Source organism: Dreissena polymorpha, chromosome 4 (assembly GCF_020536995.1).
Source record: "Dreissena polymorpha isolate Duluth1 chromosome 4, UMN_Dpol_1.0, whole genome shotgun sequence".
Classification (NCBI taxonomy): domain Eukaryota; kingdom Metazoa; phylum Mollusca; class Bivalvia; order Myida; family Dreissenidae; genus Dreissena; species Dreissena polymorpha.
The window spans coordinates 26,554,238-26,581,082 of record NC_068358.1 but is presented as its reverse complement, the minus strand read 5'-3'; the positions used below and the strand labels follow the sequence as shown (position 1 = coordinate 26,581,082).

Genomic DNA, 26,845 nt, shown 5'->3' with positions numbered 1-26,845 from the left:
AAATTACACTAAATAGTTGTATTACATTTCATACCTGATAATCTTCTATTCTAAAATGTTGCTTGGATTGCGAAGTTGCTTAACAAGATCAATTGAACAACTTAGCTGGGAAACTGTTAAATATGGACTAAATTTGAAGTGCAGATTATGTTGTATTCCAAACAATTTGATGCTTATTGTTGTTAACTTCAACACATAAGGCCTAAAATAGTGGGTATTTTAATGATACTCAACTTAAAATTTAAAAATTAATTTCTAAGTTTCTTACACCCATTTTAATAACATTAAGTAAATGTTGTTTGTGAAAAATTGCATGAATTTTAATGACTTTGAATACAGTTGATTGCAATGTCTGTCCAGCATCTTTGTCTGTAATTCCTTTTATAATGGTTTAATGGGAATTGCCTGACTTAACTTCTTTAAAGACAAAACACACATTATAGTTGTTGCTTGAACATCACAATCCAGCTGCTACATTCCCATGTTGTCATGTTACACTGTGTATGCCTTTCAGACCCATGAGACCAGCCCCTGGCATTGCTTTCTGTGTCAGGACTACAGCATGGAGACCCACGGTCAGTTGGTGCCGCGGGCCGACAGAGACCAGGAGATCCTGCACTTCTTTCAACCTGGACATGTGCCTCTAGTATTAATAGTTTATAGTAGTCAATTGAGCCACTTTCTTGGAAAACTGGGATTGATGCATGAGCTTTAAGAGCTGTCCCGGATCACACAGGCTAATCTGGGATGACACTTTACATCTTGACTGCATTTTTCATTTAAAAGAGGCTTCCTTTAAACAAAAATTTCCTTAAAGCAGAATGTATTATCCCTGATTAGCCTGTGCGGACTGGGACGACACTTTACACACATGCATTATATCCGGTATCCCAGATATATTAATTAAGTAATACAAGTACATCACAGAAAGCACTCTGAAATGAACACTGGCATGTATACAGTAAATGATTTGTACCCATGTGCTGCTTACTTGGTTACTTAAAGAACATGGTGAAATATTCAAATGAATACTAGTTTGAAATAAAAGAAATTTGTTAAAGGATTTTTAATTCATGATGGATTATTTTGTTAAAAAAGAATGAAAAATAGTTGGGACATAATTTTTTAAGTGCAAAAGTGATGAATTCAAATGTGAACATGTTTGAAGTAAAACAATGTTGTACAACTGAATTAATTGAATTGTCTTTCAATTTTTATGTCCCCCACCCACTATAGTGGAGGACATATTGTTTTTACCCTGTCTGTTGGTCTGTACGTTGGTCTGTTTGCTCCAACTTTAACATTTGCAATAACTTTTTCAATATTCAAGATAGCAACTTGGTATTTGGCATGCATGTGTATCTCATGGAGCTGCACATTTTGAGTGGTGAAAGATCAAGGTCATCCTTCAAGGTCAGAGGTCAAATATATGTGGCCAAAATCGCTCATTTTATGAATATTTATGCAATATTGAAGATAGCAACTTGATATTTGGCATGCATGTGTATCTCATGAAGCTGCACATTTTGAATGGTGAAAGGTCAAGGTCATCCTTCAAGGTCAGAGGTCAAATATATGTGGCCAAAATCGCTCATTTTATGAATACTTTGGCAATATTGAAGATACCAACTTGATATTTGGCATGCATGTGTATCTTATGGAGCCGCACATTTTGAGTGGTGAAAGGTCAAGGTCATCCTTCAAGGTCAGAGGTCAAGTATATGTGGCCAAAATCGCTCATTTTATGAATACTTTGGCAATGTTGAAGATACCAACTTGATATTTGGCATGCATGTGTATCTCATGGAGCCGCACATTTTGAGTGGTGAAAGGTCAAGGTCATCCTTCAAGGTCAAAGGTAAAAAAATTAATAAATTCAAAGCGGCGCAGAAGGGGACATAGTGTTTCTGACAAACACATTCAGGGGTTTTTTTTAGAGAAAGGGGAAGACGCTGGACGCTGGGTGAAAGGGGAAAAAAAGAGTGCGAAAGAGACATATTAGGGGAAAAAATAAAAACTGTTCATTTCAATGTCTATAACTCATCAAAAGAGGCTTGTCTCCGTCCTTTTTGTTCTAAAACACATTTAACACGTATTAAAGTCAAAGTCCTTAATTAAGTTGCAGGTGTAGATCTAATTATGGGAAATGTTTTCAACTATATTTCTGTACTTGGGCCGGGGGACGATGTCAATTTTGTGATTTCAATTTCATGATGAATGGGTTGACGATCTTGATCTGCTACAGTATTGGAAGGGAAAGGAGCAGCAGCTGCCGATTATCTACTTTCACTTTCACAATGTTCGATGTTGATTACCTCAGAATCCTGATTGATGGGTTATAACGGTTTTCGATGATTCTTTCTTAAAAAATGCCTCGATGCGTTCAGTATCTTCCGAGTCCGAATGTTTTATTTTGTTTGTGTAAGAACGCCAATTGTGAGACATTTTTTTCTGTTTTCACGTTTATATCTTACTCCTATAAATATGAGGTCGATTTACATCGATTATATCTTGGCTTGCACATAGCCCGGATGAAAATTCGACTGGTTTCTGGTAATTTATTGACGAAACACCCTTCTCGCGCAAGACCGGTATCCAGTTAAATAGTCACATGATTATTACGATTAGTTGCCCAGTTTACATAACGTTATTTAAGAGCTATATTTAGAATAACTGGGATTCCCAGATTTTTTGTGTTCGTCTGGAGAGAGAGAGAAAGATCGTTGTACATGGTGCAAATTGGATAATTGTCGAATGCCCAAAGGAAAAATAAACATTTCTTTGAGAGAAAATATTATATTTTGGTGAAAAATGATATTTTTGGTGGGGAAATTGTATTTTGAGGGGAAAAATTCTGGTAGGGGAAGACGCCGAATATCGGTGTCACTTTCTTAGTAAAAAAAAACCCTGACATTTTTATGATATTGTTTTTTGCCCTGTCTGTTTGTTGGTCTGTTTGTTTGCATCAAACTTTTACATTGGCCATAACTTTTGCAATATTGAAGATAGTAACTTGATATTTGGCATGCATGTGTATCTCATGGAGCTGCACATTTTGAGTGGTGAAAGGTCAATGTGAAACTCATCCTTCAAGGTCAAAGGTCAATTATATGTGGGGACATAGTGTTTCACAAACACATCTTGTTCTAAATATTTTCATTTACTGTTTAAACTTGAACACAAATATATAGATGTTTGTTTATGTGTCATCACAGTTTTGATTGTCCTTATTAATCATTACAGTGTCAAGATTTGCAGTATTTAACTCTGGGCAACAAACGGAAATTACGGGTGTTGTCACTGTTTGATGGCATTGGTACAGGTAAATAACCGTTTCCCTCTCAGAAGCAAATTAAAAATGGCTATGTGCAAACAGCATAAAACCAGAACAGCCTGTGAGTAACTCGCAGTCTGTTCAGGTTTTATGCTGTTTGTTGCTCATCAGTATCTGAGGATTGGAAATGAAACTTTTAAAACTTGAATCTACTAAGAAACACCTTAAATTAAATTTGACTTTTAATGGACTACACATGGGTCAAAATACGTATCTAAGGGGTAAAGGGTTAAAGCATTTTGTAACTAATGGATGTGACTCTCACTTAATGAATAGTTCGATGAGAACGGCTAATTTTATTTATTATTAGTATTATATGAAATTAAAAAAATATATTAAAACATCTTGTTTCAGGGAGGCTTGCACTGGATGCACTGGGTATAGACGTGGAGCTGTATGCCATATCTGAGGTGGACAAAGACGCCATGGCCGTGTCATCATTCCATTACAATGTCACTCATCTTGGGGATGTGTGGAACATCAACAAGGATACAGTAAATTGTTTTAAAGCTTTGAAGCCAAGAGTGAAATGTGAGGGTCAGAGTGAAAATATTGTACCCCATAAAGAGATTATAAGCAGATACAACAGTGTTACATCCCATCATCACAATTAATAATTTGAATTTCTCAACAGTTTACTGTATACCAATAAATGTTCTCTCTGTTAATCCCTTGACAATTTAGTTACCAATATGTATATTGCATATCTATAATGAAATAATAACATAAATTACTTTATAATTGTCCATGGAAAATAGTTTTTGTTATAAAGATTGTTCTCTTAAGGTGGCCAGGTGAAAATAATTATATCCTTGCAAACCATGTTTTTGTAAGGGTGAACTGGAATCACTATGTCTGTTGGTCAGTTGGTCTGCCAAGCTGCACGTTTAACTCAGTTTTCTTCCTATCAACACAATTGTGTAAACACATTTTGTTTATACTATGTAGAAGTGCAAGGTGTAATTATCCTTTATGTCACATTATTTTTTGCTGAGTAATGTGCCCTCTATTTAGACAAAGATGGCATACTTCCATCATTGTCCATTTTCACTTTGTGGCATACCTCATCTGTCGATTTTCTGTGTCTCGACATATAACGCGAAGAAAATTTGTTTGATACAATGTTGAAGTACACGATTTTTTTGGTTTGTGTATGTCACTATTTTTTTTGCTAAATTATGTGCCCTTGAACTGAGGAAATAAGGGGTATTTAAATACATGTAAATGAAATCTATGAATGGGTAAATAGTCTCTCAGTTTTGGGTGTATCATCATCACTTTATTGATACGTTGTTAATACTATTTAGAAATGCAAGACGTTTTTTTGTGTATGTTGCATTATTCTTTGCAAGAATATAAACTTATATTTCATCAAAGTATTGCACCTGCTTGAAATAAGTCATTGTGTTATCTTTTGCTATCTTCAATGACTGTTCTAGTGGAAATCAGTTCTTATCATGACATTTATTTTTAAAATCGAGCTCATTTTTGAAACTTTTAGTGGCAACCTCGGCTCATTCATTTTGCTGGATGTCGGTCGGTTGGTCTGTCGGTAGACCAATTGGTTTCCGATCAATAATTTGTCATTGAATTGACCGCTTGGCTTGATACTTCACATGTGCACTGGTTTTGGACAGTAGATGACCAATTTTGAAATTGGGGTCATTAGGTAAAAGGTCAAGTTTGAAAATTGGTTTCTGATAAAAAACTTCTCAACAAATTTACTGATTGGCTTGATACTTCACATGTGCATTGACCTTGGACAGTTGATGACCCCTATTGAAATTGGGGTCACTTGGTAAAAGGTCAAGGTCACTGTCAAAAATAAGTGTGAAAATCGTTTCCAATCAATAACTCACCAACAAATTGACCAATGGTCTTGATACTTCATGTGTACATTGACCAGGGACAGTTGATGACCCCTACTGAATTTGGGGTCACTGTGTCAAAGGTCAAGGTCATTGTCAACAAATTGACTTATTGGCTTGATATTTCCCATGTGCATTGGCCTTGGACAGTAGATGACCCCTATTGAAATTGGGGTGACTAGGTCAAAGATCACTGTCACAATAAGTGTGAACATTGTTTCAGATCAATAACTCATCAACCAATTGAACGATTGGCTTGATACTTCACAAGTGCATTGGCCTTGGACAGTAGATGACTCCTATTGAAATTGGGGTCACTAGTTCAAAGCCCTGTTAGGGGGACATATGTCTTCAACCGCGGAACTCTTGTAGCTGCATGGCCTCTGCCCTATAACTTTCAGCTTCATGACCTCTTCCATATCACTTTCAGCTGCAAGACCTTTGACCTATAACTTTCAGATGCATGGCCTCTGACCTATCTTTTTCAGCTAATTGACCTCTGCAATATTACTAACAGCAGCATTAACTTTGACCTATCACTCTCATCTGCATTAACTCTACCATATCACTTTCACCTGCATGACCTTTTTCCTGTCATTTTCAGTTGCATGACCTTTGACCTATTACTTGCATCTGCAAGACCCCTTTCTATTACTTTTAGCTGCATGACATTTGACCGATTACTTTCAGCTGAGTGACCTCTGCCCCATAGACCTGGTGTTGGGTGGACCGCCCTGCAACGATCTGTCTATTGTTAATCCAGGAAGGAAAGGATTCAGTATGGAAACTCTTTCTTCTTGTTCTAAAATAGTAATAATACACTGTTTTTGACGCAAACTTTTTGGATATTTTGTTATTAAAATATTAAAATAATATTCTTATTTCTCAGCGATAATTTAAGAGGTATTCCTGTCTGATTCAGTGTACAAACATTAATCCTGCATTATTCAATTTAAGTCACAATAAGTTCATATGTCGATTGAGTCATTCACGGACTTGATAACAAATATTTACCATTCAAACCGGATAAAAGAACTTATATTTTTGAACACATGTTTTTGATAATTTAAAAAGATAGCAATATTTCTTCTTTGACATAGGTAATGTACATTTAACATACATGTCTATGTGTTTTCGTTCAAATTTGGGGTCGGTATTCCGCCTCATTTTCAATAAAAAAAGTTATATATTTTTCCCACATGGGACCTAAAAATAACCCAATTTAAAGTTTCTGAAAAACATTTGTGTAGGTCCCAATATTTTGTTCATCTCCCATCCAGCTCTTCAAGTTGAACCTTAGTAAATATAATATTGAAAACAATTGTATTCTTAACTTTGAAGCATTTGTAAGAAAAACAACAATAATTTTTCAATTTTAGTCAAAACGGAGCTTTTTTTCCAATCCAAAGGGACCTGGCCCAATTCCCAATATGGTGAAAAAACACTGCATGTTGAGGTTTGAGTATGCATACACTGTTGTATCTCTTTTAAAAAAGTATCTCTTATTCTAGTGTTTAACTCTCACTACTTGATGTTATGTTTCAGATGGCAGCGGTATCCTGGTGGTGAAGTACATGGCGCTGGTACAGGACGTGGAGGCGTTGTGCAGGGGGAGCAACCACGTGTTCTGGCTCATGGAAAACACTGCACACATGCCCAAACACTTCTACTCACTCATCTGTCAGATCATGGGGGTAACATTACACATTTCTGCAAAAGTAATTTTTCGGCGTAGCTGTCTAAGCCTGCTTTTCACCTAACCTGACCTTTGTAAGTGTCCAATAAAATTCAAATAAAATTTCCCGCAGCTAGATCAGAATGAATACACTTCATTTATTCCATTGGCTGATTTGAGCATAATTCCCCAGAACATCTGCAACATGACCGCGTCTTTGTAACACATGTTCAGCATGAAACTACTTTATCTCTTGTAAATGGGCTTGAGGGATAGAACAGTTTTACTCTCAACTCACGACATCAATACAGTTTGTGTGTGCCCCTTTACATTTAGAAGGCTGTCAGCGCCATGGCGTTGGTTTTTAAAGGCTGTGTTCTCATATTTAGTTATAACTACCGTATTGCCTTCTGTTATCACGTATATTTTAGATCATATAAATATTGTTGTTCCCTATCCTGATATTCGTTTTGTCCAAAATATGTTAAATTGTTTTCGAAACACCGAAAAAAACATGTAAAAGTATATAGCTTAAACAAACCTTCGTTCCAGCAGTGGAATCGTGACCTCACTTTAATGCATTCCATTCCATCTCGCAAGGTATTAAGTTCAGTTCGGGGTCAGTACAAGACTCATTATATAAACTCTATCGCGTTCACCCGGTGAACATGACCGGAAATATCTTTATTGCAGATATTCGGTGATATAATTATGGTATGTCAATAACAGATTTTGTCCCCTACCAGTTTCACTGGAGGGGACTTATGGTTTGCACTCTGTGCGTCTGTGAGTCTGTCTGTCACACTTTTCTGGATCCTGCGATAACTTTAAAAGTTCTTTATATTTTTTTTTTATGAAACTTAAAAAATGGATAGATGGCAATATGGAGATTATGCACGCCATTTCATTTTGTTCCTACGTCAAGAATTCTGGTTGCTATGGCAACAAATAGACTAGAAATACTGCTGAAAATGGTGGTTTTCTAGATCCTGCAATAACTTTAAAAGTTCTTAATATTTTTCAATAAAGCTTGAAACATGGATAGATGGCAATATTGACATTATGCACGTCATTTCATTTTGTTACTACGTCAAAAATTCTGGTTGCTATGGCAACAAATATATATAAAAATTCTGACAATGGTGGAATTTCTGACAATGGTTGAGCCAGTAGGGGACATATATTGCTTGGCAATAGTGTTGTTTTCAATAATTCCATTATAGGTACTAGTTTTGATTAATTTAATAAGAATTATTCCACCATAGCGACCAATTTACTCAGCATGAGCGCGATGATTCACGATACTATTAACAATTGAATCAAATAACTATGTACGAAAAACCACTGCAACATGTCAGTTCAAAGAACGCGCATATTAATATTTCAAATATGTATGGATGATTCGTTTGTGGCCATAGGCTTGTATATCTTCATTTAATTTCCATTCTTCTTGTGTAGTTTTGTTCTATATCTATAGATATATGGTCAATAATATCTAATAATGCGAAATAAGCCACGAAATCTGGCGCAAGGTTATTGATTTGCATGTGATGCACCTAAGAACTGCGCAGAAAAAGGCATTTGCTGTCTCATTGATATGACTCTTTATCTTTCATCAACCACAACCACAATCAACGCCATATATCTTTTTTAAAAGATATTTCTTGTTCAGAATGTGTTTCTTCTGTAAAGCAAGGTGTTATGGCATATCTTTTGAGATCTGGACATTGATAGATAGGTTAAAGGACCTTTTGGGGTCAGCGCATCGGGAAAAGGGTGGTTATCTCCACTGTTGGACAGCTGACCTGAAGCTGTCAACTGTTTCTGCGTGCACGACACTTTCATCAAGTTTATTCCACGAGATTATAGTATTTGAAAAGAATGAGTTTTTATGATGTGGATTTATGCACTTGATTAGCACCAATTCGTTGAGTATTTTTATGTTCCCCAGTCAATACTGGGGGACATATTGTTTTTGCCGTCTGTTTATTTGTTGATTTGTTGGTTTGTTTATCAAACTTAAACATTTGCCATTACTTTTGCAATATTGAAAATTGCAACTTGATATTTGGCATGCACGTGTATCTTATTGAGCTGCACATTTTGAGTATTGAAAGGTCAAGGTCATCCTTCAAGGTCAAAGGTCAAATATATGGGGGGGGATATAGTGTTTCACAAACACATCATGTTCAATAATGTTTTTGTTCTTTTAATCTAAGAAAGTCTAAAGGTAAATTTTAGGTTTTGATACACGGACTGGGGTAAGGAAATCATGGTTTGGCAGGGCTGGCACCAGCTTCTCATCCACCTGATTGAAGGTCCCAATGACAATGGAGCTTTAATCAAGTATGGACCTTACTAAGGCAAGATAGGCCGTTTTATAACAGGATTCAAGGTAGTGTTTCACGTTACGTCTAAGGAAGGCAAGAGTGGATTTTGCTATTTTCGAGAACTTGTTAATGTGAGAGCTCAAATTTCAGTGTTCTGATATTGTTACTCCCAGATACTGGTTTTCTGGAACTATTTGGAGGATGGGGTTTTCTAGTTGGTAAAATTTTGAGGATCTCTGGTTTATGGTTAGGATTTAGCATTTTTTGGCATTTAAGCGCATTCCCCATGTGTTGGCTTCGACTTCTAGTTGGTTTAGTTCTTGTTGAAAGATATCGTTGTTTTGGCCACTTCTTAAATTTCGACACAGGAGGTGATTGTATGCATATAAGCAATTTACTGACTGGAAGATAGTTGATGTGGCAAAGAAATATCAAGGGGACTGGTACTGTGCCATGTGATGTTTAGAACGCTTGGAACACGCTTGATAAAGCAGGTGCTAACTGTCTGGTACAAGTCTTAAGTACGAGGCTAGGGATGATGTCTGATTGTTGGGCTTGAGCAGGGTTGATGTTTCAGAATGAGTTTTTTGACGCCCCTTTTGTTGATGTTGAGTGCTGTGCGACTCTTTGTAGATGTGTGTCACTGGTGTTCTTGTGAACGTGGATTTAAATTGGTCAATCAGCAACTGCGCTTTGACCGTACTATCACTCACAAGGCCACTCATCTTTTTCAGTGGGGCCACACTAGTGCCGTCTTGTCTACATGATTTCACATATTTCCAGAATGGTTTGGTGTTGTTCTAATCCAGGCCTCTTTGTATGGTGCTATTGATGTGGTTAATTTCAGCTTCCTTAAATGCTTTCTTACATTCTCTGTGGAAATTGTTGTTCCATTGATTACTTCTTTAAGTGATCTGGTTATATGTGTTCACAAAGATTTGTATTAGAAACAATTAAGAGTTAAATTTTGTTCATTATCCCCCACCCAGGCAATGGATATAGTTTTTGCTTTGTCCATTGGAACCTCCATCTGACACAAACTTTTATAGCTACATCTCAGAAACTATATAAGATTTCAACATGAAATTTCATGCGTGTATAGATCTATCAATGAGGAAAAGTGCCATGTGCAAGAACTATAACTCTACACTTTCTTAATTAAGACATATTGCCCTTTTTGTTTGTGTATGATGTAACTTTTGAAGGCTATATTTTTAATAAAAAATCTCAACATTAAACTGCTTTGGTGTATAGGTATATATGGGGAGAAGTTCCATGCACAAAATAAATAACCCATCACTTTCTAAAATAAGAGCTTTAGCCCGCTGTTGTTTCTGTATGATTTTGGTTTTAAGGCTTATATCCCTTCAACACTTCAAATACCCTTTTCTTTTAATTTTGAAAGGGATATTAATTCAACAAATTTGCTTCTGTAAACCCTGATTTTATTTTCAGTGAATACGTTTTAAATTCTCTTTTGAGAGTAAACCACTGAATGTGCCTTATCCAAAGCCTGATGATGAGCACTATTCTGTGCACTATTCAATGTATTGCTAGATGGAGCCAACCTTGTGGGATGCCAAGTACTTCACTGGCCAGAACAGGGCAAGGTACTTCTGGGGAAACATACCTGGAATGTATAGGTAAATGTTTTATGATATATTAACTCTTTCAGTGCTGGAACCGAATTTTGAAGGCCTTTGCAAACAGCTTGGATCCAGATGAGGCGCCACAGAACATGGCATCTCATCAGGATCCAAACTGTTTGCTATTTTGATAGTATTCTTTAAAAAAAATCAAAGAAAATGCTACTGTGAAACCATTATTATTCGTCCGACATTAATTTTCGCCTTTTTCGTCCTTCGACCGATGGACGAATTCAAGATCCTAACGAACAATCATGTCCTAAATTTGAAACAAATAATGAATTACCGTAGGCATGAGGCATTTAAATCCAGCGTAATCCACGCATATACACAGGGCTCGAAATTAACACTCGCACACTCGCAAAATGCGAGAAAAAAAGATTGCAAGGTAAGTTATAAGCCACTAGTATTTTTTGCAAATATAGAAATAGTGAAAAAAAACGAGTTATATTGCTTAATGCGTTCGACGGCATGAACGCTAAACCGTAGGTCAATTTTTTTAACGTCCGAATACCCATATGCGGAAGCGCGCACCTTGTTTGTTGACTGGTATACTTATAATACAGATACACAGATGGTATTGATGCAAAGAACATGAAACAGTCGACTATTCACACTCAAGTTAAATCCGGTTTTGACACAAAGGGGATGTTCATTATACAGTGTACTGACAACTGACATTTCCTGTAAAACGCGAATGCAATAAGGCTGTATCGAATGCGTCGACTTCGTTTAGGTATAATAGTGTTGATTAGCGCTAACAACTTTATTACCCATTGTGTGTATTGTGTTTTTCAGGGGTGTTGCAGATTATACAGCCTACACGCGGCGAATCCAGATTAAAGACAATACTATAAAACGCAATTAAAATATGACGATGTGTGATCAACACCTGACTGAAATATATTCTGCACTTTGTTGCAAATTAATAAAGAACATTTTGATTTGTGTTTGGTTGTTTGGTTTTAACTGCATCTACTATTTACACTCGTTAACGATTATTCAGTCCCACTTATCCGCTAATCATCACAAATAACGTGTCAATGACATAAAATAATAAGGGACAGTTACTATCACCTAAAATAACAGATTTGTTAATTAATTGGCATATGCCAAACAAGGCCCACCTCCTGCAAGTGACTACCAAGTGTCACCTCTCTTTCCCCAGCACGATTTTTTCGCAACCGCGTATTACATGTATTACAAACAAATCGGACGTTTTTTTTTCAAAACCAGAAATGGACGAATTTAAGAGCGGACGAAATAGTCATTTTTATGAAAAGGGCGAAATTTTGTGCCGACGAAAATAAATGGTTTCACAGTAATTTAAGAAATTCAGCAGACAACATTTTAGCAGACGACAAATTTCCCAGCATGCAAAGGTTAACATACAAAAGTGTTTGCTGTTATCACACAGACACTGAATACTTGCAAATCAAAGCTTGGGTTGAGTGAACGAGGGTTTATATTTTTGTACATGTAAGGTTATTTTTAACTCACCACAGTAGCAATCATGTTGCTCACTAAAAGGTCAAGGTCATACAGGATAGTTTTGTCATAATTCCATATATGTATATAGTGAAAGTACATGTTTATGGCTGGCTCATAACTTTGTTGATTACTATGTGATTTCAGAATAAATTGGCTAAAATAATCATTATATGTAAAGAAAAGGCAATTCATATTACAATAAATATATATAAATCTACACGGGAAATGGGCATCAACTCCCTTCCATGCTGCCTTGCCGCTGTGCCTGGCCAAAAGCCTGGGGAAATGCCTGCACTTGTAGTGTTTGCATATTCCTGATAGTATGCAGTTGAAGTAAATGTCAGGCTTGTAACTTTGTTGTGCATGAAGGGATTTCAAAATAAATTGGCACATCATACATCAATGACCATCATATCTAGTCAAAATGTCACATGCAACAACAGTACAACTAGCTTTGAGATAAATATCAAAGTGGGCATTTTTAAGGTTTTGCATATTGCTTATATGTCGGTTGTGAAAGTACATTTCTACATTCCCATGTTCTGTTGTTCGTTCCAGCGGGCCAGAGTTCTGCAGACAGCTTGAGAAGGAACGCACAGAACTCGAGGCAGCACTTCTCCCGAACTTCAACAGAATAGCAAATGTACGAATAGTTTAAATATACTTTTTTTTAGCCTGAAATGCTTTTGAGTCTGTTTTCTGGGTAGATCCAGTACTTGCTGTCTTTTGCGCAGATCTAAAGAAAGCTCCTACAGCTACAGTTGGCATTAAACCCTTGACCACCTAGTGGCTAGGTGGACAACATATCTACTTTGTTAAGTCCACACCAAAAATTGTAGAAGCATGTGACACACTCCTACCATCTTTTCTGCTTGGCCAGAACATTAAACGTCTATGGGTAACTCTTGACAGAAAAGGCAGCCATGTTCCCTTATGACTGTGCAAATGATAACTTGACGAGTTTTTGTGCAATCAGTCTTAAGCTTGATGAATGTGTAATAGCCATGGTGTAAACGTGTAATAGCCATGGTGTAAATGTTGAAGTCTTGGTATAGCTTGATGAATGTGTAATAGCCATGGTGCAAACGTTGAAGTCTTGGTATAATTACTTGTGCCATACTTATGTAACATAACGTCCAGTCAGGTTGCACATCAGATTGAGGAGATTTATAGTTTCTGACCACATCTAACTTGAAGAACTTGAAGGCCTCTCAGAATCTTTAAGCACTGTTCTAGTGTTACACTGTAGGGGACTATGGGTTTGCTTGAGTACATCATTGATCATATTTCTAGTCAAGGAACCCATCCATATTTAAGAGTTCTAGTTTCAACAAAATAATTCCCCAGACATAGTTTTTATTAGCTCACCTGAGCACAGTATTCTTCTGGGGAGCTTTTAGGATACCGTCATGTCTGTCTGTGCATTAGGTTGGGCCTTAACTTTTTCTTCTTATGATCTATTAACCTGTTGACATATTATTCAGTATAATAATTATTATGAATGCATAGAAATAGACCTTGGATTTCACAGTGGTTCAAATTGTACCAGTTCATTGCATATCAGTCAACAGAGCTCAAAATAGATTGAACAATTGAAACTTCTAAAACCCTCTTCACTAATACATCATCACTTACAAAAAGAGCTAATATTTCTACACTCGCCTACACTGTTGGAAAGCTAGGTCAGGTGTAAGATTTATTACACAAAAACTTAAAGAGGGCTCAAGTGAGCGTGCCAAGGCATGTGGAAATCTGGCCCCGTGTTCACAAAACGATTTTGCAATCGAACATATATTTTAACTGAGATCGATTTTCGTGTATGCATATCAATTACAATGGAAATCCAATTTCAATGACAAGCAAAATCGATTTTTGATTGCAAAAAATGTTTTGTGAACACGGGGCCAGGTCAACATTTATTTGAAATTTGCACCAAATATCTTGCGCAGGTATCACACACGCGTACCATTACAAGTGGCAGCAACTCGCTGACTATCACAAATGGGCTGAAGGACCATGTAGTGAACATGAATGGAGAACCAGACCAGATCTGGGTTCAAGAACTGGAAAGGTATTGGAAAGTAGCCTTGCTCATTATCATGTTCACTCTGCACAGGCTAATCTGGGCTAACACTTTCCGCATTAGCTGGATTTTTGCTGAGAAGAGACCCCCTTTGAACCAAAAATACCATAAAAGTGGAAAGTTTTGTCCCTGTTAAGCCCCTTTTTCTTAATGCGCGGCTCAATTAAACACCTCGACTACTAGGGCGCTTGATTTGCATGAGCCGTTTGCAAATAGGTATAAGAAGCTGGTCATATGCCAATAGGATGTTTGAATGAAGAAATGAAGCTTATGTAAACATAATCATACTGGAAAATTCATCTCATTAAATTTCCTTTACTATTAGGTGACATCGTTCAGGTCACTGCCAACGGGGCCAGGCAGCGTACCCTAGAGGCGCTAAAAAATAAATAAAATGATTGCAAAGGATTAAAACTTATAAGCAGCTTTAAATGTTGTTTGCTGTTTAGAAAACAACAGTCCCTCTAAAGTAGTTGAGGTCAAACTTTTTGCTATTAACAAGTGAAAATAATTGTCCCCATTTAACATCAAATTTCATAGAAATTTCATTGGCTTGTCACTATCAATCATACAGTTTGGACCTGGTCTTGTAGGTTATCCTTGCTTTCTTGTGATGAAAGTGTCAGAATTTATTTAAATGAAAAGTCAAAGGATATGTGCTAACAAAAATAAACTTTGAAGCTGTTGTCACTTCTTCAAACAAGAGGCCCATGAGGGCCTGAATCGCTCTACTGCTATAAACACTGTGCAAGTTTGGAAAGAATAAGATGGAAACTGTGTACTTAATCGCACAAACAAGGAGAATTTTCTCAAATTCTAGGGGAGATTATTGTGTACTTATTTATCCAATACTTCTTGAGTTATCATCCTGAAACCATCTGGTGGACGGACCGAAAGACATAAAAAGTTATCAAACTTTAACCAAGGTTAAAGTTTTTAATCTGGAAACCATTTTACTATTTCAAGTCACTGTGACCTTGACCTTTGACCTAGTGACCTGAAAATCAATAGTGGTCATCTGCCAGTCATTATCAATGTACGTATGAAGTGTCGTGATCCTAGGCGTAAGCATTCTTGAGTTATCATCCGGAAACCATTTTACTGTTTCGAGTCACTGTTACCATGACCTTTGACCTAGTGACCTGAAAATCAATAGGGGTCATCTGCCAGTCATGATCAATGTTCCTATGAAGTTTCATGATCCTAGACCTACGCATTCTTGAGTTAACATCCAGAAACCATTTTACTGTTTTGAGTCACTGTGACCTTGACCTTTGACCTAGTGACCTGAAAATCAATAGGGGTCATCTGCAAGTCATGATCAATGTACCTATGAAGTTTCATGATCCTAGGCTTAAGCATTCATGAGTTATCATCCGGAAACCGTTTTACTGTTTGGAGTCACTGACATTGACCTTTGACCTAGTGACCTGAAAATCAATAGGGTCATCTGCCAGTCATGGACCGACAGACCGACATGTTCAAAACAATATACCCCCTCTTCTTCGAAGGGGGGCATAAAAAGGGTTTGAGTCCTCATTGATACAAAGACACTGTGCAAGTTTGCCAAGAATTGGTTGAAAATTATGGACTTTATCACATTAAAAAAAAAGAATTTTCATTTTTTTTCTCAATTTCAAGGGGAGCTAATTCTGGACTTTTAACTCAGATATTGCTCATTTTCAATAGGGTTTGACTCATCATTCAGATAAAGACACTGTGCAAGTTGGGAAATAATTGGATGAAAACTGTGGACTGTATTGCGTAAACAAGCCTTATTTCACATTTTTCTCAAATTCAAGGGGAGATAATTCTGGACATTTTACTCTGATGTGACCCATTTTCAATAGGGTTCAAGTCTTCATTAATATAAAGAAACTGAACAAATATAAAAAGAATTGGATGAAAACTGTGGACTTTATCGCATAAACAAGAAAAAGTCTAACGCACGCACGGACGGATGACGGAAACTGCGCCATAACATAAGCTCTTCAGGCCTTCAGCCAGTAGAGCTAAAAAGCAGGGATACATGGCCTTGCATGAAGTGCTTTTTAAAGAAATGTGTACCATTTTATATCAGCATGATATGAGAACACTTTGTGTCCTATCATCACACAAGTTGTAACAATGATTACTTGGGATGAAAGGAAGACACCCATTGATTTTTACCTCAACAGGTCAAAGGCCAAGGTCACAGGGTCTTGAAACATGAAATGGAGATCATTTTGTTTCTGCAACATATCTAGAGAATGTTTTGACATTTGATCATGCAAATATTGCTATGCAGAACCCTGTTTTGTGGTCAACAGGTAAAAGGTCACAGGGAAACATGCAAACCATGTACACATAATATCTAGACAATTATTTAAATAATGATCATATAAATGTGTCTTGGCCATAAAGAGACCACTATCTATTTTCAGATAAAATGGTCAAAAGTCAAGGTAATGTCGCCATGCAATATTTGAACATCTCTAAATAATGGATCATATTGACACTTGACTTCACATATGGGAGAGGGGGATGGCATATATGCTTTACAAATATCTCTTGTGAAAATGAAGCAAACACAATTTGAATTTTAGACAATTACTCTGTTTTAGGTTAAGGTGCTGTGCACAAAAAACTAGGCTTCACCAAAGACCTATAGATAACATGTATTCTATAGGTCTTTGGCTTCACCTTTCAACACAGATGTTATTTATTGAATCAATAAACAATTTTTATGCCCCCCTTCGAAGAAGAGGGGGTATATTGCTTTGCACATGTCGGTCTGTCAGTCGGTCTGTCCACCAGGTGGTTTCCGGATGATAACTCAAGAACGCTTGGGGCTAGGATCATGAAACTTTATAGGTACATTGATCATGACTCGCAGATGATCCCTGTTGATTTGAGGTCACTAGGTCAAAGGTCAAGGTCACGGTGACCCGAAATAGTAAAATGGTTTCCGGATGATAACTCAAGAACGCATTCACCTAGGATCATGAAACTTCATAGGTAGATTGATCATGACTCGCAGATGACCCCTATTGATTTTGAGGTCACTAGGTCAAAGGTCAAGGTCAAGGTGACCCGAAATAGTAAAATGGTTTCCGGATGATATCTTAAGAACGCATACGCCTAGGATCATGAAACTTCATCGTTATATACATTATGACTCATAGATGACCCCTATTGATTTTGAGGTCACTGGGTCAAAGGTCAAGGTGACCCGAGTTAGTAAAATGGTTTTCGGATGATAACACAAGAATGCATACGCCTAGGATCATGAAACTTCATAGGTAGATTGATCATAACTCGCAGATGACCCCTATTGATTTTGAGGTCACAAGGTCAAAGGTCACGGTGACCCGAAATAGTAAAATGATTTTCAAATGATAACTCAAGAACGCATATTCCTAGGATTATGAAACTTCATAGGTAGATTGATCATGACTTGCAGATGACCCCTATTGATTTTGAGGTCACTAGGTCAAAGGTCAAGGTCACGGTGACCCAAAATAGTAAAATGGTTTTTGGATGATAACTCAAAACCGCATATGCCTAGGATCATGAAACTTCATGGGTAGATTGATCATGACTCGCAGATGACCCCTATTTATTTTGAGGTCACTAGGTCAAAGGTTAAGGTCACGGTGACCCGAAATAGTTAAATGTTTTCCGGATGATAACTCAAGAACACTTACGCCTAGGATCATTAAACTTCATAGGTACATTGATCATGACTCGCAGATGACCCATATTGATTTTCAGGTTAAAGGTCAAGGTCACAGCGACCCGAAACAGTAAAATTGCTTCCGGATGATAACTCAAGAACGCTTTTGCCTAGGATCATGGCACTTCATAGGTACATTTATCATGACTCGCAGATGACCACTATTGATTTTCAGGTCACTAGGTCAAAGGTCAAGGTCACAGTGATGAAAAACGTATTCACACAATGGCTGCCACTACAGCGGACAGCCCATATGGGGGGCATGCATGTTTTACAAACAGCCCTTGTTTTAGGTTTCTAATGAATCCTAGAAGTACTATTATATTTTGAAATATGTCTTTGTGTACAAATTATGATTTAAGTATTGCAACACTTCTATTCTTAATTGTTATATACTGTAAACATTTAATTTTATCAGGTGATTATTATTTAACATTGCATCCTTGTTTAGACATTTGCATTCCAGTCACATGAACATTTTTTGTTGGGTTCTATACTGTACAGGTTAACCTACCATTCCTTTAACTAATACATTACACCACTGCATTCACAGACTATTTGGTTTCCCCACCCACTACACAGATGTGGGTGAGCTGACGTTGTCACGCCGGCGCCGAGTGCTTGGCAAGGCATGGAGTGTACCAGTCATAAAGCACTTGCTATCACCACTGAGATCATATTTCAAACTCAAGGACTCAAGAGAGAGTATGGTGTAACTTTTACATGCAGTGGCAGGAATAATGAGGGAATGTACGTGTATCAGGTCAATGCCATATATAAGCTTGGAGATACTAGAGAATTACATTACAATGCTGGATGATCATAGTATAAGTCAGTAAAACTAGTGTATGTTAAACAGTGAATAACATAACAATACTTATAAATGAGTGTATGAAGCTGATGAAAAAGACAAAAATAACAGTGTTACAGGAACATAAAGTGCATCAGTCAATTATATGGAAATAATGTGTATTGATTGGATAACAGCAGCAATGAAGGATCAATCCTTTAATGAATGAAAATGTTAATAACTGTCTGTATAAATGTTTGTTAGCAAAAATGATAAAAGATTCATTTATAAATGAATGAAAGTGAAAAACATAATTAACTTGTAAATACTTTTTGTTTGTTTTTTTTCCCTTTCAAACAGAGCTTATTCTTTAAAACTTATTGTTATATTTTAGTGTTTAATTTTGTTAGCTACAGTATTTCTTCTCATAATTATGACACAATATTATTTTTTAAATGATGATTTTTGAATTGTTTGTGTTTATATGAATGTTGAATTACATACCAGCTTTGTTATATCCTTAAGTTACTTGTTACTTAATATTTTTACTTGTTTTGACCCTCTTTAGCACAATCTGGTATCATAACATGTGAAAACTACATTATAATTATCATCTTAAATAGTGTGGAATTTTTAAGTAACTAAGCAGTCAAAGACTGTTTACTCGACAGTGATTTTTGTGTGTAATAGAAAGACTTTAGGTTAAGTGCTTCAAAATATCTGTTGTTGGTGTTGTTGAAGATAATTTGCTGGCATCATGCAAAAATGGGTCTTATGCATAATTAGGCCAGCATGGCTTCAGACCAGCCTGAGCATTTGCACAGCATGGTCAAGAGCGACCTTGTCGGCTCATTAGACCACAAAACCTTGTGTGACTTTCAAGCGGACAAGATAGCTTCTGTCCATAATTTTCAGATCTGCAGGCAGACTTAGAGTTTCAGAGCTACTGTTTTTTCATTTGCTGCAAGATCCAGTTTTGCATGACACAGCTCATTTAATAGTGTTTTTTTTCAGTTAAATAATAATGTTAGCATCTCTGAACCATATTTGATTTGCTCTAAACATGTTAGTTATTTGTTTTTTTTCTGTACTGTTATTGGTGTTTTGCATTGCCACATACATTCTAACAGATTCTCATATTTTGTAATTAATATTTTCATGGTCAAAATCACAGTAAATGCGTATAATAATAATGATTATGTTTTAACAAATATAAAACTGTTAAAAGACGTCATTGTTATAGTTTCATAATATATCAGCAACAACTTATCAATTAAGAATATCTATATCTTGCTAAACTTAGTGCTTTCCTTTGGCTTATAGGGAAATATCATTGATTTCACATAATTAATTTAATGTTAAAAAAGTGAACAATATTTTCTGCAATGATATGGATAGTCAAAAATGTGTGACAAGGACTATGCCAAATGTAATTATTTTGACAGTGGTGATGTTATGTTCAAGTTAGGATACAAATCAAGTTTGCTATATCCAAAGTTTTATTAAGGTCGATTGATGCAAATAGAGATAGTTGTTGCACACAAACATTTACATGAATTTCTCGAGTACTATAAGGGTCAGATTGCTTAACCCTTTACCACTTAGAATCAAAGTGAAAATGGCTATGTGCAAACAGCATAAAACAAGTACAGCCTGCGAGTAACTCGCAGTTAGTTCAGGTTTTATGCTGTTTGCTGCCCAACAGTATCGAAGGGTTGAAAATGAAGCCATTAAAACTTTAATCTAGTAAGAAAGGTTTTCAATTAAATTTAACTTTCTATGGGACTACAAGTGCGTCAAAATACATTTCTAAGTGGTAAAGGTTAAAATTGCAGGTCAGATCATTAGGCCTTTGTCAGTGACATTGCATGATGATCCTTAAGACATGTTTGAAGTCTCAATTGCATCTCTGTATTAGTTACATAGGATATTTGTTGGTTTCAGTGTATGATTAAATTTAATTTCACGAGTAGTTATAGGAAAAACTTATTTTCATTAGTGGCGTAAGTAAAATGAATATTTCATCATTCACCCAAAGCAAGATATTTTTTTTACTTTATGTCTCAGTAAAAAAAAATTACAACAATATACGAACAAGGTAAAATGTTATGATTGTGTGTTTTGATTACTTCCAAATTTGGGCTTTGTTCTTCATAAATGAGTAATTGTGGGAAAATTCTTCATAAATGAGTAATTGTGGGAAAAAGGTGACATAAACTATGCCCTGTTATAGCTAAATGATATTTTGGTTGATATTGTTCACGGTCTTTTGGAGAACACATGTTCATGAATATTGTTCATGCATTTTCATTTGTCAAGAAATTAATTTTCAATGGTCAATTGATATAATTTATGAAAAAAATGCAATTTGTATTATATTTTCACGGCAATTGAGAATAAAAAAAACTTTTTTTTAACTGAAATCTAATTTTCGTTTACCAATAACATTTTGTATTCCATTGTAAAGCATGTTATAAAATAAATTCCTGTCTTAGTTTCAACTTTCCCATATGGTGATAAATTAAACAAGATATATCTTTAAAAAAAGATATACGGCGTTGATAGTTCAATGAATGAGATCAAGGATAGCGAATGTCTTTTTCTGTGCAGTTCTTAGCTGCATCACACGCAGTACGGGATGTTACGCGGAGTTTTCGTGGCTTATTTTACATTATTACATATTGCTGGTCATAAACCTATAGATACAAAACAGAAAACCAAAAGAAGAATGGAAGTGAAATTAAAGCATATGCCGTAAAACGTTGTGTATAACGCGCATTTATGTATAACGCGCATCTACTTTTTTAAGGTAAAAAAACGGGAAAAAAAGTTTTTGAAGCAAAAAAAAAATCGGGGGGAAAATTTCGTACCGAAGGCTAACTGAAAATCGTTATATTTAGATTGCCGATCTTACGTGTTCTTTTATTGCTTCCATTATTAATTATTTTAAAGACGATAACGATACAACTAGTTTGTGTTTTTTTTTAATCATATGCCTAAAAATTAATGTTTGGATTTAAATGAATTATGCATGAAATGCACACTTTCCACGAGGATACCATCAAGGTTTTCATCATATGTCTCCGAAGTAACTGTCCACGATTTTATCGTGGAGTACACATAACGGATGGATTAGTTATAACTAAGAAACTGACATTATTGATTGGTATTGTCACGTGGTTATTCATGCATGACTAATTCACAACCGCATGTTTTATTTACAATGCCGATATCATGCGTTCTTTTCGAGTGTCTATAATTGACAGGAGACTTAAACGACTCAAACTTCTCAACACCATTACGACATTACCGGCGATAAACAAACAATGGAGGTGTGTGAAGCCGTTTGCTGGTTCGCATGTTTTGACAATAGCCCAGCTACACAAAACTTGACAGGTGACGCAAATTGCTCGATAATCACATCCCCAATCTTGACAAGACGTATAAAAACTCGTATATAAATTGTGTAACCCTAGTACAGTAGGGTATAATATTGTGGGAAAACAATAACATTTAAATAAAAATGGCTTCCTTGTTTTTCATTCTCTCCTTCAAATTTATTTGATTTCAATGCTCTGTACGTACCTGAAAAAGATAGAAAATATTTATGTTAACGTTATAATGTTTGTCCATCTTATTCAGATCGTAAATATAACACTATTATTAACATAGTTACAGTTAAAACACCGGAAAACAGAATGATGCAAATTACCGCAACTGGGTAACTGACAGGGAAAAAATGTCTTCGCATGGCTGTAGTTGTGCATAACGCGCATCAAGTTTTTAAAATGAAATTTTAGGGTAAAAAAGTGCGCCTTATACACAACTTTTTACGGTGAGTCAACCGGCCACACATGAAGTAGTGGTTTGTCGGGCATTGCTATTTGATTTGATTATTAACATTATCGAGAATCATCGCTCTTATGCTTAATACATTAGTCAATATGGTGGAATAATTATTGTTGAATTAATCAAAAATAATATTTATCATTGTATTGCTGAAAACACATTATGAATCTATTATTGACATACCATAATTATATTGCTGAATATCTCCATTTAACATATTTCTGGTCTAAAGAAAATTCCAGGTCGCCTAGTTCATGGATAGCTTCTTTATTATATAACGATTATTTTACTGGCCGCGAACTCCGGTGATGACTAAACTCTGACATTTACACACTGGCCGTGAATTGACCCGATACCTCGCGCGTTGAATTGCAATGCATTAAAGTGAGGCCTCGCTTCCACTGCTCATTATACTTTTACATGTTAACATGTTGACAGGAATATGGAAGTAAGTACTAAATATGAGAACATAGCCTTTAAATATAAACGCTTTTGCGCTGGTAATTCTCTGAAAATAAAAGGTGCACGCACAAACTGTATTGATGTCGAGAATTGAGTGTAAAACTGTTCTATCCATAGGGACCGTTAAGTAAAAATATTCTATTCTACTACATATATATATATACAAGGGATACAACTGTGAAAATTCCTGCACACAACCATGGTGTAATCAATAGCGAAAAATTTGCTTCCAAACACAATAAATACACCAATTAAACTGTATTACAACAGCCAAGACATTTATCTTTCAGAAAATAATACACTTGGCAATAAAGTACAAGCTTTTCATTGAACTAAGAGAGAAAGTTTCATTCAAAATGCTCAAAAATCCTTACTTGGACACAGGTGTGCACAGCTGAAAACTGTGAGTTCTAGAAGTAATTTTCGTATTCCTTTGTTATAAAGCTCTTTTGCTGGTACATATTCCTTGGATAGTTTTTTTCATAGTAAAATAGAACATAATTACTATTTAGTGAGAACATTTTGCTATAAAATCATATCAATCTGCTTCAATTTCACAATGACAATGTTTTACTTTCATTTTGGATAGTTCACATGTATTTCTAACATGCGATTTGATTGGTTGAAATTCCGGGTGGCAGACGTTTCTCCCCCAAGACGTTTCCTCCCCAGACGTTTCCTCCCCAGACGTTTCACCCCCAAAATGGGGGTGAAACGTCTGCATAATATGTAAATGTATATTAGCAACAGTTATTTGTAATAAAGTGAAAATAAAGTATTAGTATTTTAATTGAGTGCATTTTATGTGTAAAAAAATGATGTTAGTTGAGTCCTGACTAATAGAAATATTAATTAATTATTTTATATGGTTGTTTAGGGAAGCCTCTAACAAATTTAACAATTAAATAGATCTAATTATACTTGATTTTATAAGTGCCTTAAATTGTTCTTGCATTAATTAAGCTCATTGAAAAATTGAGTAAAATCAAAGCTTTCATGTTCTTTGATGGTCATTTTAAATGGAAAAGTATGTTACAAATTAAAATAATTATAACTATTGTATTAATCAATTGAGTAAAAGCACACCTTTGATGTTCTTTGATGGTCATTGTAAGTGGAATGGTATGCTACAAATTAAACAATTATAACTATTGTATAAATCAATTGAGTAAACAAACACCTTTTTTTGATGATCATTTTAAGTGGAATGGTATGTTACAAAGTAAAGAATTACTATTATTGAATTAATGAATTCATGTTGCTACAAACAAATCTATAATTTAAGTTTAATAAGATATTTTCCATTACTTGTTCATTAACAGTGATTGATTTTTTTCATTTAAAGTGTATTTTTGCACGGCATGGACACAGTTTCATTTTATGAGGATTTTTTTTTAATTAATAAAAAATCCAGTTTTGAAGTAAAATCAATTTAAATAATGCTAATATAATCAGAAAATTTGAATACGGAAAAATGTTTATTATTTTAATAAAACATCTTTGTGCTTCTCGTGAAAATTTAACAAAATGTCACTTACGCTACTTTTTACATTCAGAAAATGACATGCGTTTGTTATGGCAATTTCGAAAATTGGATAAAAACATTATTTTTACCAAAAAGGTTGACTTAATATTTTATCAGTTGATGTATGTCACCTTAATAAACACAAAATTGGAAAAAAGTAAAAATGTCAGTTACATGACTTATTACATTCAGTAGGCGATATGTTTTAATTATAATTTGTAAAACTAGATAAATACAACATATAAAACTGCATATTATGCACTTTTGATAAAACACAATTTATTCCCAAATTGATGTCTTATATCCAATTCACATAATGCAGTGTTATAATGAAAATAAGCCATAAGTTATGATTTTTAAGAATGAATCAATAATAACTATAACATATTTTTATTTTGAGTAAATAAAGTTGTTATATGACATTAAAATTATAATTTATTACAGCCAGTATTGAATTGTAGTTCTCAAAAATAATTTTGATAAATAACTATCAGTGTGTCATAGATCTTTATTAATACCATTTACCTTCCAATTTAAAAATTAATTTAATTTGAAGCCAAAAAAATGTGACAGCATTTTCATCATTTGGCTAATATTAAATAACAACCACACCTACCATTATACAAGATATTAGGCACTTAGGGTGCAATAAACAAGCATTGATTAGATTAGCAAGTGTAGTACAACAGATAACAGCTAGATTATGGGTGCAATATACAGGCCCTTTAATCAGCATTGATGAGATTAGGTGACAGGGGGATAAGATGAGATTAGCACATTATTATGCAAAAAAAACGTTTTTAAATAGTTTATCACTGTATTAAATATTATTAATGAATAGATTTGATTTGACTTAATTGATAGTTTTATATATGGAACAGAACAGATAGTTTATTCATATAACTTGAACATTTACAGTTCATCGTTACATATACAAAACTGACAATATAATAAGCAATAAGCACATGCATAGTAATGCGAAAGTGACCAAACTAGTACATTAAAAGGTGTTATATATAATATACAATTAGTTTGTTTAACAGTATACAATTTATGAAATATTTTATTATTCGTACATAGCGATTTATATATAATGGGTATCGCCCTAGTTCCCCGTATAGAGCTGAATTAGCGGTATTCATTTTGACACCCAGTATTCGTTTCAAAAATCTTCTGTGAACTCTTCGCAATTAAAGAAATCCGACAACGTCCCCATATGTCTTACACATAATTTCACTTCATCATACATAGACCGAATAATTTTTAACAATCTACCGTTTATTTCGCTCTTAATAAGCTTGTACCATAGTCCGTTTCAATATATTGAATCATAACTTTCATAAGGTCGATATAGCAACAGTATAGTTTCTTTTTAGAACTAAATGTTTATCTATAAAAGCCTTTAGTAGGAAAAAAACATCCACAGTGCTATAATTGGTTTTGAATCCAAACTATGGTAGTCATAGATGCATCTGTTGTATTTCACAGTGACATCCAATCATTTTATTATATACATACATATAAATGCATGAAAAAATATAATTGTTGACAATTATATAGTTTATTTATTTATCATATTTAACTGTTACAAGGAAAACAGTTTTGAAATTAATATAAATGTGATTTAACCATTTAATCAATTCACCAATTGACCCTATTTAATTGGATTAATTGGATTAAAAACAACAAACAACTACAGTTCCTCAACACTTATGATTTACATGCATTCCATTCACAGTTAAACCAAACAAATAATCAAACAAGCTGCTTCATAAATAAAGTTAATTGAAAACTTCATAAACAAAATAATTATTTTGATAATAAATCAAGAATAAACTTCAACCAAACAATCATACATTTATTGGGGGGGAAACGTCTGCACTTAAACCAAAGTGGGGGAGAAACGTCTGGGGAGGAAACGTCTTGGGGGAGAAACGTCTAGGGGAGGAAACGTCTTGGGGGTGAAACGTCCGGAAACCGAAATTCCACTGCAGTAATAAATCCAGCCATTCACGTTCCACGTTACATTACCAGACAAATTGCATACAAATCCTTGAAGATAGTAGAAATGTAAACA

General features: G+C 35.1%; 1 protein-coding gene across 1 annotated transcript in view; it reads left to right on the top strand.

Annotated features, from left to right (window-relative positions):
* The window catches only part of LOC127878042 (DNA (cytosine-5)-methyltransferase 3C-like), a 33,033-nt gene extending 11,606 nt beyond the window's left edge, over positions 1-21,427 (top strand). Inside the window, exons 8-16 of the mRNA XM_052424440.1 lie at positions 515-646; positions 3,244-3,322; positions 3,689-3,828; positions 5,893-5,980; positions 6,748-6,896; positions 10,765-10,850; positions 12,903-12,987; positions 14,294-14,415; positions 18,696-21,427. Coding sequence (XP_052280400.1) covers positions 515-646; positions 3,244-3,322; positions 3,689-3,828; positions 5,893-5,980; positions 6,748-6,896; positions 10,765-10,850; positions 12,903-12,987; positions 14,294-14,415; positions 18,696-18,858 — 1,044 coding nt within the window. The 3' untranslated portion in view covers positions 18,859-21,427. The remainder of the gene's footprint in view (positions 1-514; positions 647-3,243; positions 3,323-3,688; positions 3,829-5,892; positions 5,981-6,747; positions 6,897-10,764; positions 10,851-12,902; positions 12,988-14,293; positions 14,416-18,695) is intronic.
* The last annotated feature ends 5,418 nt before the right edge of the window (positions 21,428-26,845 follow it).